Source organism: Pyxicephalus adspersus, chromosome 11, assembly GCF_032062135.1.
Source record: "Pyxicephalus adspersus chromosome 11, UCB_Pads_2.0, whole genome shotgun sequence".
Lineage (NCBI taxonomy): Eukaryota > Metazoa > Chordata > Amphibia > Anura > Pyxicephalidae > Pyxicephalus > Pyxicephalus adspersus.
The window spans coordinates 21,879,050-21,892,181 of record NC_092868.1 but is presented as its reverse complement, the minus strand read 5'-3'; the positions used below and the strand labels follow the sequence as shown (position 1 = coordinate 21,892,181).

General features: G+C 38.5%; 1 protein-coding gene across 2 annotated transcripts in view; it reads right to left on the bottom strand.

Moving 5' to 3' along the window:
- Positions 1-13,132, bottom strand: part of MED25 (mediator complex subunit 25) — a 117,428-nt gene that overhangs the window by 85,127 nt on the left and 19,169 nt on the right. For both annotated transcript variants that reach the window (XM_072425514.1, XM_072425515.1), the window contains exon 2: positions 9,078-9,230. In XM_072425514.1, the coding sequence (XP_072281615.1) occupies positions 9,078-9,202 (125 nt within the window). In that variant the 5' untranslated portion in view covers positions 9,203-9,230. The remainder of the gene's footprint in view (positions 1-9,077; positions 9,231-13,132) is intronic.

Here is a 13,132-nt window from a genome sequence, read left to right as displayed (position 1 = left end):
ACGTAACAATATTGGGTCACTTGATCCAAATTACAATTTGCTAACTAACCTTCTAACCCCATTTAATTCTATAACCTCATTTTTTTTTTTACTAGATCTAAGCCTTAGATTTAGGGTGATAAGGAGGAGGAAACAAAAAGGGCAGTATGTTTTTTGTAGCAAAAAAAGCTGTATTGATTTTACATAAAGTGAACAATAGAGACACCCACAACTAACAAGTGTGTTTATTGTTGAGGCCTCTTTTGAACGTCTTGGATATACTGGGTAACGACTGGGACGGTTTTATGTTACCGATTGAAAACAAATGTCAAGCGCAAAAACATATAAAACAACAAACTTATACTTTAATCCTAAATTTCAACAATTGGAGAAAAAATCTCTACTACAATGGCACATTTTATGATATTTTAATAAATACAAAACAGAATAATTGATCCCATATGGTTTGAGAATCTAGATCTTTACCAATGTCAAAAATATAGAAATTGTTTGATCTGACTGTGGAATTGGAAGAGTGCATGAAAAACCTAATTGACTATAAAAGAGAAATAATTACTATTAACGTGGAACTTTAAACACTCCAAACGCATAACGTGGAAAATAGTTCCTCCACTTTCTCAGACAAGTTTTTGGACCTTCAGACATATCTTGAAAAAATGCAACACAAATATTTTCAACCCCAAAAAAAACCAAATAGGACTCTACCTCTACACAAAAAGAACACATCCTTTTTAGCACTGCTCAGTCCATAACACATAACCAGCACCTCCCCTACACACACACACACACACACACGGGCCCCTCTTCCACATCACAACCAACCTGACAAGGTTAAAAGGTAAAAAAAAGCGATTACAGTGATATTGATCCTGACAATCTTAAACGCACATCAAATTCCACACTAGAAAAAAAAGGGAACCCATTCCACCATACACCTCTAACCACCAATCCCAACATAGAATCGCCTAATACCCTAGATGAGTCCCTAACAACCACAACTAATCAATTCACCATGACCAAAGATATTATTCTTTTCGCTTTTACTTAAAATAAGTTCAATAGTACTCGGTGGGGATTTCAATCTCTCTCTTTACCCATCTTTGGATGTATCAAAAGGGTGGTCATATTTGCCTTACTCCGATCACAGGAGATTGAGATCCCTACTGCACGATAACCAGCTGGTTGACATATGGCACATTCAGCATCCTGGAGCTAGGGATTATACATTTTACTCCCCATTGCACAACATGTATTCCAGACTGGATTTTTTTTTTGGTGTCCTATAATGCTTTTCCTCAAGTACTTGATTCGGATATCGGTTCCATAACCTTTTCCGACCATGCACCGGTTACAATAACTATTTCCATTGGTTTCCAGGACCTTTGCACCTGGAAACTTAATGACATGTTGCTTGAGACCCCAGGACTCCCATAGGAAAATTGAGCAAGAGCTTAGCTCTTTCCTAGCATGTAACGAAGGGTCCACAGAGAACCCACTTCATGTCTAGGAAGCACAAAAATGCTTCATCAGAGGCTTGTTTATTCAACAAAGCAGCAGACTCAAAAAGTTAAAAACAGCCTCCTGCGGTGGATCTGGAGGCCCATTTGCACTCTACGCGCGACCAAATTAATTCCCTCTATCGAGAAACAGCTAAATAACAATTGCTTAACTGCAAACGGTTCTACTATGAGAATGCCCACCACTGCGGTAGAGCCTTGGCAAGAGCGCTAAAAATACAAGAGAGCAGCTATGTTTATCCCCAGCATCAAAACGCCCCCGAGTGCAATAGCACACGCCACTTTTGACATAGCTCGAACCTTCCACGTTCATTTTAGCCAACTTTACAATTTGAGAACTGACCAGAATGACCCGGCTCCAAAAGACTAGTTAACCAAAATTCGAGAGTACCTCAGAGCTTCTGATTTCCTTACACTCACCTCAGGAATTACAGAGGGACTAGACAAATCAATCACACTATTGGAACTCCAGTCCTCACTTCGCCACGCGGCTACAGCGAAGGCGCCAGGCCCTGGCGGCCTTACTTTGGCATAATATAAGCTATTCTTCCCCATCGTAGGACCACAGCTGGTAACGGCATAGAATGCCTTCTCTTAAGGCCATGCTATTCTACATGATACACTGACCTCCCACATATCAGTGACACACAAGCCTGACAAAGACCCCCAAGCTAGCACTAGCTACAGGCCTATATCACTACTTAACTGCGACCTGAAAATATTCTCCAGCATCCTAGCACATAGATTGGCCCAAATCCTGAGTGGTCTCGATGACCTTGATCAAAGTGGCTTTCTCCCACTCAGAGAAGCCAGAGAACACCACACGTACTTTAAATATCATTGATTATGCTCATGCCCACAAGATTCCTCTCATGCTTCTCTCCACGGACGTGGAGAAAGCGGATGAAAGACTGGATTGGATGTTTCTCCACTCTACCCTGTCACACTTGGACATACCTCCACGTCTCTTAACATGGATAGATGCCCTCTACTCATCCTCCAGTGCTAGAGTAAGTAAATGGAGAATTTTCAGATCGCTTTGCTATCACCAACGGGACAAGGCAGGGCTGCCCCCTGCCCCCTGCCCCCTGTCCCCGGTTTGTCCTCTCCCTGGAGCCTTTTTTAAGGACTATCCAAGCCAAATCTGACATAAAAGGAGTACAGGTTGGTCCGACCGAACATAAAGTGGCTGCATATGCGGATGATTTGCCGTTTTATGTCCCCTCCCAAGTCACTTCACTGCCAAATCTATTGCAGGAGCTGCGCAGGTTTACAGCGCTCTCCAATTACAAAATAAATTTGCAAAAATCAGAAGCACTGAGCATCTTCCTTCCCCGGTCAACTAAAGAGGCATTAACTCCTTCTTTCCCTTTCAAATGGGCTAAGACATTTATCTCGTACTTGGGCACCCAGATCCCCGGGAAGCGGTCACGTGTTGTAGATCTCAATTTCCTGCCTTTACTTATTCGGCATTTACGTGGTTTGGGAGGTATAATGTATTAAAAATGAATGTTATGCCCAGGCCACTGTATATACTACAGGCTCTCCCGATACGGGTTCCAAATTTTATACTGCAAAAGTTTATTTGGCATTCTGGTACCCCAAGAATCAAAATGTCCATACTGAGACTCCCCAAATCTAGAGGTGGGCTGGCGTTCCCAGATCCCATACCTTATCACCAAGCTGTACACTTGTCCAGACTACAGGATTGGTGCACAAACGCTAAATCCAAACTTTGGGTGGAGTTGGAAGACGCATGCTTCGAAACCCCAATTTACTCACTGGTGTAGGCACGTGTCTGTTAAGGCCTCTATGTCCAGACATCCTCTGATTGGCGAGACACTAATAATAGTTTCCACATTTTCTTACCACCCAGAGAGAAGTTATATATCCCTCACCTCTCTCGCTGATCTTGGGTAACCCGGAGTTTCCTCTTGAACTCTCCGACCCGATATTTCGTTCTTGGCGTAGACTTGGGAGTTTACAGAGCTAAGTACTTCCTCCACAGTGGTGAATGGGCCCACTTACCAACCTTGCAATCAGATAATAAGCTGCCATCATTGTCCCCCTGGAGGCGTATACAACTTTCCTATGTATTGCAGTTCCTTCCGAGGGCTTGTTTTTTTGCCAGGTCCTTATTGCCTATTGAGTCTTTGTGTATTTCCAAACGCTTCCAGAAGGGCACACATTCATATGTATACCAGACGCTTTTAACCATAGATGCCCCTGAATCCCCCCGATTTGTGTCTAACTTGGAGGCTGATCTAAACATGCGCTTCCCAGACAAACAAAAAGACATGACGCTGCACTTTTGTCATAAAGCATCTATATGTAATAGATATCAGGAGACTAACTACAAGCTGGCTACCCATTGGTACAGGACACCTGATTTGTTTGACAAGTTCTTTCCACATACTGGCAGTATTTGCTGGAGATGTGGTATAGCTCAGGGCACGCTGCTGCCTATTTTTTGGGAGTGCCCCAAATTTGTTTGGAACTCATTGGCTGAAATTATCCTTAAACTTACGGATGTTGATATGAAAGCCAAACTAGCCCTGGCGCTTCTTCATGTCTCATGACTTCTCGTGCAGGGTGTACAAGAATTCCCTTTTGAGACATCTATTGAACGCTGCTAAAGCGTGTATACCTGCTTGCTGGAAGAGCGCCTCTCCCCCGACTGTAAGTTACTATCTATCATATGGAAGATATGTTATCCACTGATTCCAAGAGAGCGGCCAAGTTTGCCCAGACTTGGTATCACTGGATACATTTCTCTACATCAGTGGAATATAGTAGGCTGTTGCAGCCCCCTCAGCCCGCTTCACTTCATGCCTCTGTTAACTAAATGCCATACTTTTGGTGGTTAATGTATTGAATGCGAGTAGATTTATGTAACTGATTGGGTTTGTCCCCCCCCCCCCCCCATTTCTATATACCCTTCCTTAGTTTTACAAAAAACGAAAAATGAAAATACTCAAGTTCTATTTGGTTATAGACGATTCTGTTTATGGTTTTTAATATTGCACTTTACATGTATATTTGGTTGTATGACTTTGATCCATACCGTACGATTGTTTTATTTTTTTTGTTTTAACCTTGATGTTTTTTCACAATAAATGCTCTACTAGTCACCTTCTGCAAATTCCTACAGAATACAAACATTACAAAGTTGGAGTCCTTAAGGACCTGTATCAGTTATTAAACTGATACAAAAAAAGTGACAAATAATTTAGACATACCACAAAACGTGGAACCTGGACAAATAGACAAGCTGATATCCTCTTAGGGAAACCTACTACCCTCAGCCATCAATAAACATTCCCCACCCACTAATTTTACCAAGAAACAAATGAAGGCCTTTAATGAACTAAAAATAACAGGCAAATAGTGAATAAACCATCTGACAAGGGTAGCAACCTAGTTAACCTAAACACTGCTCACTACAGATCCATCTGTTTAAAAATATTGAAAAATAAAGAATATTATCTCTATACTCTGTGCCAGATTCAAATGCATTGCAGATCACTTTGAAAACGGTTATAATCAACAAACAAACTATGGATGATTACCTTCATATCAAACAGCCCACATTACCCACATTCTATGCTTTACCTAAAGTCCATAAGAACATAAGAGACCCAACTCGGAGACCTATCATCTCAAGCATAAGTTCTCTATTACTGCATACTAGTGAATAGGTAGACTACATAAGACTACATAAGAACATAAATAAACTACATACAATTGAACTTTTCAAATTCAAAAATCACATGAAAGCACCCCAAAACACTATCTCAGCAGCAATAGATATTGAAGCTTTGTATAGCAACAAGGGGTTAAAAACTATAGAAACCATTGTTAATCATTTACATATTTATTTATATTACAAATTAACTCTTTAACAGCAGACAAATGTCTAAATATTCCCCATATATTTTTACCTGTAAACGTTACAAAGACTATGTTCTGCTACTTTTGAATGGCCCACTGGAAATCCTAAGGGGAATTTTTCTTATATTTACAAACAAATGACTACAATCTTAAATTTACTTTGGAACTGGACACAAAGATTATAAATTTTGATGTGAAAATCTCTAATGATTCTGAACATGATCTCTACTATAATATTCAGAAAAAGCACTGCGGGTAACACCATTTTACAGGCTTCATACGCACACCCAAAAGGCTTCATCAATAGAATCAATATTTAAGGGTTAAGAGAAACTTTTCCACAATTAAGCAATTTGAAAAAGAAGCCAAAAAGCTTTAAATTAGACTACTGGCTCAAGGCAATTCCAAAACATTGTTGAAAAGAACATACCAATAAATTAAACTTCTTGATAGACAGGAACTCTTCAGTAAGGAGTCAAAAGACCCCAATAAAATAGAAGTTTCTAGAATCATAACAAGCATCACCAAGTTGTTCAGACATATATGCTTAAAACATTGGAGCATCCTACTATCAGACACAAGTACCAGAAACTTTTTAGCTGACACTCCACAATTTATTTATTGCAAAGCACCTTCTTTAAAAGTTTGTTTGGTAATAGGTTATTTCAGTAATGAGCCAAAACAAATAGTATACCAATCTTCTAGAAAATGCACTTTCTAGAAAAGTGCAGTCAATGTAATCAATCAACAAAGCCAGCTCCATACAACTTCCTAAAATACTTGGAAGATTTGCACCACCCCTGGGGTGATCTATCTAATGTCCTGTGTATGTGGCGTTATTTATGCTTATTATGTAGGGGTTACACATACAGTTAGGTCCATAAATATTTGGAGAAAACTTTTTTCTAATTTTGGTTTTGTACATTACCACATTTTAAATAATAAAAAAAAAAACTTAAATGCAGTTGAACTGTAGACTTTCAGCTTTAATTCAGTGGGTTGAACAAAAAGATTGCATAAAAATGTGAGGAACTAAAGCCTTTTCAAATGCAGTCAAATTGATTGGGAGGCGTTTCATAATACAGATAGACAATGACCCAAAACATATAGCCAAAGCAACCCAGGAGTTTAATAAAGCAATGAAGTGGATTATTCTTGAATGGCCAAGTCAGTCACCTTATCTGAACCCAACTAAGCATGCATTTCACTTGTTGAAGATTAAACTTCGGACAGAAAGACCCACAAACAAACAGCAACTGAAAGCCACTGCAGTTAAAGCCTGGCAGAGCATTAAAAAGGAGGAAACCCAGCATCTGGTGTTGTCCATGAGTTCAGGACTACAGCAAAGGGTTTTGAATGAGTTATTAGAAATGAACATTTTATTGTCAGCTTTTTAATTTGTCCAATTATTTTCAAACCCCTGAAATGAAGTGATTGTTTAAAAAAAAAAAAAAAAAAAAAAAAAAATGGGGGAATTTTTTTTTTTTTTTTTTTTTTTTTTTTTTTTTTTTTTTACACAATCACTTCATTTCAGGGGCTCAAAAGTAAATGGATAATTGACTTAATGGCTATTTCATGGGCTGGTGTGGGCAATTCATTCATGTCATTATCAATTAGGCAGATAAAAGGAGTTGATTGGGGGGGTTGCTTGTATGTGGAAGATTTTGACAACATGCGGTCAAAAGAGCTCTCCATGCAGGTGAAACAAGCCTGAAACCAGAAAAAAACCATCAGAGAAATTGCTACAATATTAGGAGTGGCAAAATCTACAGTTTAGTACATCACTAGAAAGAAACAAAGCACTGGTGAACTCAGCAACGCCAAAAGACCTGGACATCCACGGAAGACAACAGTGGTGGATGATGGCAGAATCATTTCCATAAAAGGCTTTAGTTCCTCGCATTTTTATGCAATCTTTCTGTTCAACCCACTGAATTAAAACTGAAAGTCTGTAGTTTAACTGCATCTGAGTTGTTTCATTATTTTATTTTTTATTAATTATTAATTGTGGTAATCTACAAAACCAAAATTAGAAAAAAGTTGTCTGTGCAAATATTTATGGATATATATATATATATATATATATATATATATATATATATATATATATATATATATATATATATATATATATATGACTACAATGTCTCTTATACTCTGTACTCCTATATATTACTATGTCTCACTGTGTACTTGACCTTATTTGATATTTTCCTCATTTAGTATTGTATATTTTTATCTTGAATATTTTATCTTGGAAGCACTTTCTTGCTTATTTGAGATTTAGATTTGCTTTTATCTACCGTATTTTCCGGCGCATAAGACGACTTTTTAACCCCGAAAAATCTGTGCCAAAGTCGGGGGTAGTCTTATACGCCGGGTACTTACCAATCCCCTGAACGGGGAGAAGATCCGAGCTCGGGTTACCAAGAGTCAGTGTCAGAGAGCTTCGGGGAACGCTGTGAGCCATGCGGTATAGATTTATATGATTGTTAAAGAATATTGTGATTTACAAATCAGCCACGAGGTGGCGCTGTGTGACTACTCTACATGCAAGCAAAGTGCAACAAACTCTATATTTAAACTGGAAAAGCTGGGGGTCGTCTTAAACGCCCAGTCGTCTTATACGCCGGAAAATACGGTATATATCTATTGCTTTTTACAACACTTCAAATACTGACTGTTGTTCTAAAGTTCCTGAAGACCTATGATTGTATGTATCCATAGGCACTTGAGATAATGTACTATTGTTTGTTTAACATAAGTAGTATACTATGGTTTATAGATAGAATAAATGTCATCTATCCTTACCTCTTTTTGGGTGTGGATAGCCTTTTCCAACTAGCTATAGTCACCTCTCAGTTAAGTGACCTCTGCCTTTTTTACCATGTAAAACTTAACTGTCAGAGCACAGCTATAAATACTTTAATGCACTATATTTTGATACCACAGTCATAATATTTCCTTTTTTATATAGAATAATAATTGGAAGATATTTCCTTAACTCCTAATCACAACCCTTTCATGTGAGGTAAACAGAAGCGTTTTTTTTTTTTTTCTGAATTCATGCCCAAGCTTTTTTGGACAGGATTTAATTTTTATTACTCAACTAAGGTTACCTAGTTGTTTAATATGAAGTCTTGCTAAAAACATTCTAATTTTGCAAACATTTTGTTGTGTATATTTAGTTTTGTATATATTGAAACCTACTGACTGTTTAAAAAATATATTTTATATAGCCCAAATCGGTGAAACACATCTGGACTTTTTTAGACTCTGTTAACTCACAATTAGGAAGAAACCATAGAAATCTTTTTGTCTAGAAAGATATCCCAAATTATTCCACCGTTTAGAATGGAACTTGGATTTTAACCATCTTATATGTAAATAAGTTTATCACTCTGCTTGTTTCCTTTACGTGATATCAATACAACTGTTATTTTTGCCCAAAAGAACACTATTGTCTCCTCTCTTTCCTCCTTCCTATTAACACATTTATAAATTGAGACTGGTATATTTACCTATTTACCGAACAGAGACACTCACAATTAATTAGTAAACTTAGATTTAGGTGCATTTAAAGTGTATTACAAATACAATAAAAACACACAAGCGGGTATATTACTCACAAGGCAAAAGCAATACCGAAACATACACACTATATCTTACTCTATTGCAGGTAGCAAATAGTGTTTCCTCAAGGACTCAAAGTAGGGTCCCAGGTTAGCGGTCCCTTCAATAACAAAGACCACATCTGAGACTATTCCCCCATTTCCCTGTGTGGCTGCATCCATCACCGTCACTGTTCATGCAATCCAGAACCTGTCAGAGAAAAAAAAATAATAAGACACCAAGTAGGGAACGATAAGGGCAATAAACAGCTGACAATATTATAATTCTCAATATACACAAGTTTATTGATTTTGACATAACCTATCTGGGAAGTTCCCCCAAAACATTTTTAAAAGCCGTATTGCTCAAAGCTGCCTCAGTATGTGGGGGGGAAAAAAGTAATATGAAACAGGCAAAACATACACCCTCAACATTAAAACATTACAAAACAGACACATTACTCTAGTGCCTTTTTTTTATATGCTATATTTTGTTTAGGCCAAAAGTCTGCATTTCCGCTGCAACCTAATTCCATTGTTCCAAAAAAAAAAAAAAAACCTGTCAGCGTTCAAATATTTTTGGACTGTGGGTAGTATACCCTTTATCATCATATCATCTGTCATCAGTTGTACATTCATTGTGTATGCTGGTTAATAGTGTTTGTATATAATAGCCCCTTGAAGTTAGTCTTGCTCCTTTTCATGTAGTTTCAGTTTGTCTGTTCCCTTCCCTTCTTAAGTATGCTGTTGTCTCTATTTTTTCCCCAGCCACTTTTAGCTGGGCGCACCACCCGACACTTTTCAGTAGCCACCCGGCTATTTATGGTGGGGGTTACTGAAGAGTTGTGTCACAATAAAGAGGCTGCCACCTGCCTACGATTTCTTCCCACCCAGCTTAAATAAATGTCAGGGTTGAAAAGGCCATGTACTGGGGGTGTTTCATGCCATGATGTTTTTTACCTATCAGAGCTAAGATCTTAAGTTACTGCTATCTCTAGACAACTTGGTAGTTCAGAGATCACATTTTTGATGCTTAGTCTGAAGAGGCAGAACATCATCTATAAAAAGACAAAAAATCTGCCTTGGTAGTAAATAACCTATACTTTATCCTATAGATGGTTTATGTATGATTTTAAAAACACAACAGTGATCAACTTGCAGAGATTCTAAATTATAAGTCTCTCAGCACACAAAAACGCTTGAAAAAAAAAAAAACAACTAACATTGCACCAAACGAGTTCTTTCATTATCTATCATTTGTCAAGCAGCAAGAGGTGGCAGCATTTACATGCTGTTTTCTGGACTCTCAAAGCAGCAACAGGGGCAGTTTGCCACCTCCATAGATCTGAATGTGATGTATTTAAAAACACTTAAAAAGGCTTGTACAATCATTTTCAACTTCAGGGTGCAGAACACTTGCCAAAGCTCTGCTAGGGATGCCTGGAGCAGTTTACGCACACAATCTCTCCATCGATTGGAGAGTTCCTACAGGGGTAGCCTACATGTGTACACTACTCCCAGAATCGCTAGCAGGGCTCTGACACATGTTCCATGTGGGTAATGTCCTCATACAACATCTCCCTTGATTGGCTGAAAATAAGAAACATTGATGACTGCTCAAGCGTCATCAGGGTTTTCGTTTCCTCAACCAATAAGTAATAAAGGTGAATTGGGAGACTTGTCCTCATTTGTCTACTAGTGCTTGGGGATCCCACACCATCAAGACCCCCACGGCTGCACTGATGACATGAATCACCCTTTCATACTGGGATAACCTGTAACAAAAAGAAAGTTAAATACAGTTAAACACAAACAAAGTCACATAGTAGGCTAGGTTGAAAAAAAGACAAATCCATCATGTTCAACCACTAGGTAGATAAACTTATCCCAGATATAAAACCCTAGGAACATAGTTGGTTCAGAGGAAGGCAAAAAAAAAACCCTGGTACAATTTGCTTCAACAGGGGAAAAACATTCCTCAATGATTCCAGGAGGCAATCACATGTTCCCTGGATCAACAGTCACTGTTATTTTTACTTTAAAGCCTTAATACCCAGTTATATTCTGTGTTTCTAGAAAAGCATCCAGCTTTTTCTTAAACCCCCTAGCGGTAATCCCGAGTGTGACTCGGGGTGGAAAAAACTAGCAAAAAGAGGTAACCCCGAGTCACACTCGGGGTAATTTTGGGGGTCCCCCTTACCTCAGCCCCACGCTCCAGCGGCGATCAGATGATCCCGCTGTGATGCCGGGGCGCCTCTCCGTCGGGGGGACTATGTAATCTGCTTTTAATTTTTTTTTTTACTATGTAATGTTTTTTTAATATGTATTGTTTCCAATGAACCTAGATATGTTTAATCTTCCTAAAAGTTTTTTTTTCCAAGACAGACTTTTTCTTCATTTTATGTGGTCTTCAAACATGAAAGGCAGAGTGATTTTGGTAAAAACTTGTTTAGATTTACTTGTGTTCTGTGTGAAGAAATTAAAAGCATGCCATTTGCAATAAAAATGTCATAAAATAGTTCCTTTGCATTTAATTTTAATGGTTCAAAGAATGTCAGTCTGAATGGTCGGCCCCCACACATTTTCACCTCACCAAATCTGGCCCTCTTTGCAAAAGGTTTGGATGCCCCTGTCCTAGACAGTATGGTGCAGGTTGTTAGCCTCCAAGTGCATAACTTTACATTTATCTATGATAAATATCATTTGGCACTTGGATGCCCAATAAAACAGTACATCTAGGTCTGCTTGTAGATTATAGACATCCTGTATGGACTTAATTCCAATACTTCAGGGGTGTCCAACAGATGGATCCCGATCTACCAGTAGATGCCAAAGGCAACACGAGTAGATTGCGGAGCCCTGCCTTTCAAAATAAACTCTAACGCGCACACGAGTTATTAAGCCCAAGTTTTTATTGTTGGTAGATCACTTTGACTTGGTCATTTTAAAAGTGTAGGCACCTCTGCATTACATATTTTGGTATAATCTGCAAACACAGGAATGGTACTTTTACCTCAAGTTCTTATAAAGATGGTAAACAGTAAAGGTCCCAACACCGAACCCTGGTGTACACCACTAATAACCTTAGAACATTCTGAGTATGAATCATTATTATAGCTCTCTGGATGCGATCTTTAGGCCAGCTCTCTATCCATTTACAGATTGACTTTTCTAAACCTATTGATCCTAACTTGCATATTAACCATCAGTGGGGTAATGTATCAAATGCTTTAACAAAGTCCAAGTACACTATATCAACTGCTATTCCACTGTCTACCTGTTTACTTACTTCATCATAAAAAGTAAAGCTACGTACACACTTCCAATTGTTATCGTTTGTAAACGAACGATCCTGCACGATATCTGCGAACGATCGTATAGCAGATATCGTATATATATATATATATATATATATATATATATATATATATATACACACACACACACACACACACATACACACACACACACACACACACAATACAGCCTCAGTGTTCTCCCCAGAAATTTTTTTCAGCCGGGTGGTAGGAAGCTGTAGCCGGGTGGTAAAAAAGGGGGTGTGGCAAAACATGGCAAATTTAGTGCTCCCAGTTGTTTATGCCATGGGTATCCAGTAACCTCTTATTGTTTCAGTGTTCTACCTTCTCCCAATAATTTGTTACAACTTTGTATTGCCTGATCTGCTAGTATATACAATTTTTCTATTCTATGTATTTTGCCACAACTGTCCTATGCCGTGTATTGTGACCCAACTTACTAGTGTTCTAAGTTTTAAGAGTGTAATCTTTTGTAGTAGTTTAATAGTATAATGAATGTGGTGTAACAAGTTAGGCTTAGTTCATATTGGCAGCAACATTTACCCCTTCTGAGTGACTTCTGGCAACTGCTAGGCACCTGGGATTGGCAACAGGCCATAAGTGCTGGGCACCTAGGATTAGTAACAGGCCATAAGTGCTGGGCACCTAGGATTGGTAACAGGCCATAAGTGCTGGGCACCTAGGATTAGTAACAGGCCATAAGTGCTGGGCACCTAGGATTAGTAACAGGCCATAAGTGTTGGGCACCTAGGATTGGTAACAGGCGGTAAATTCTAGGCACTTAGGTTTGGTAACA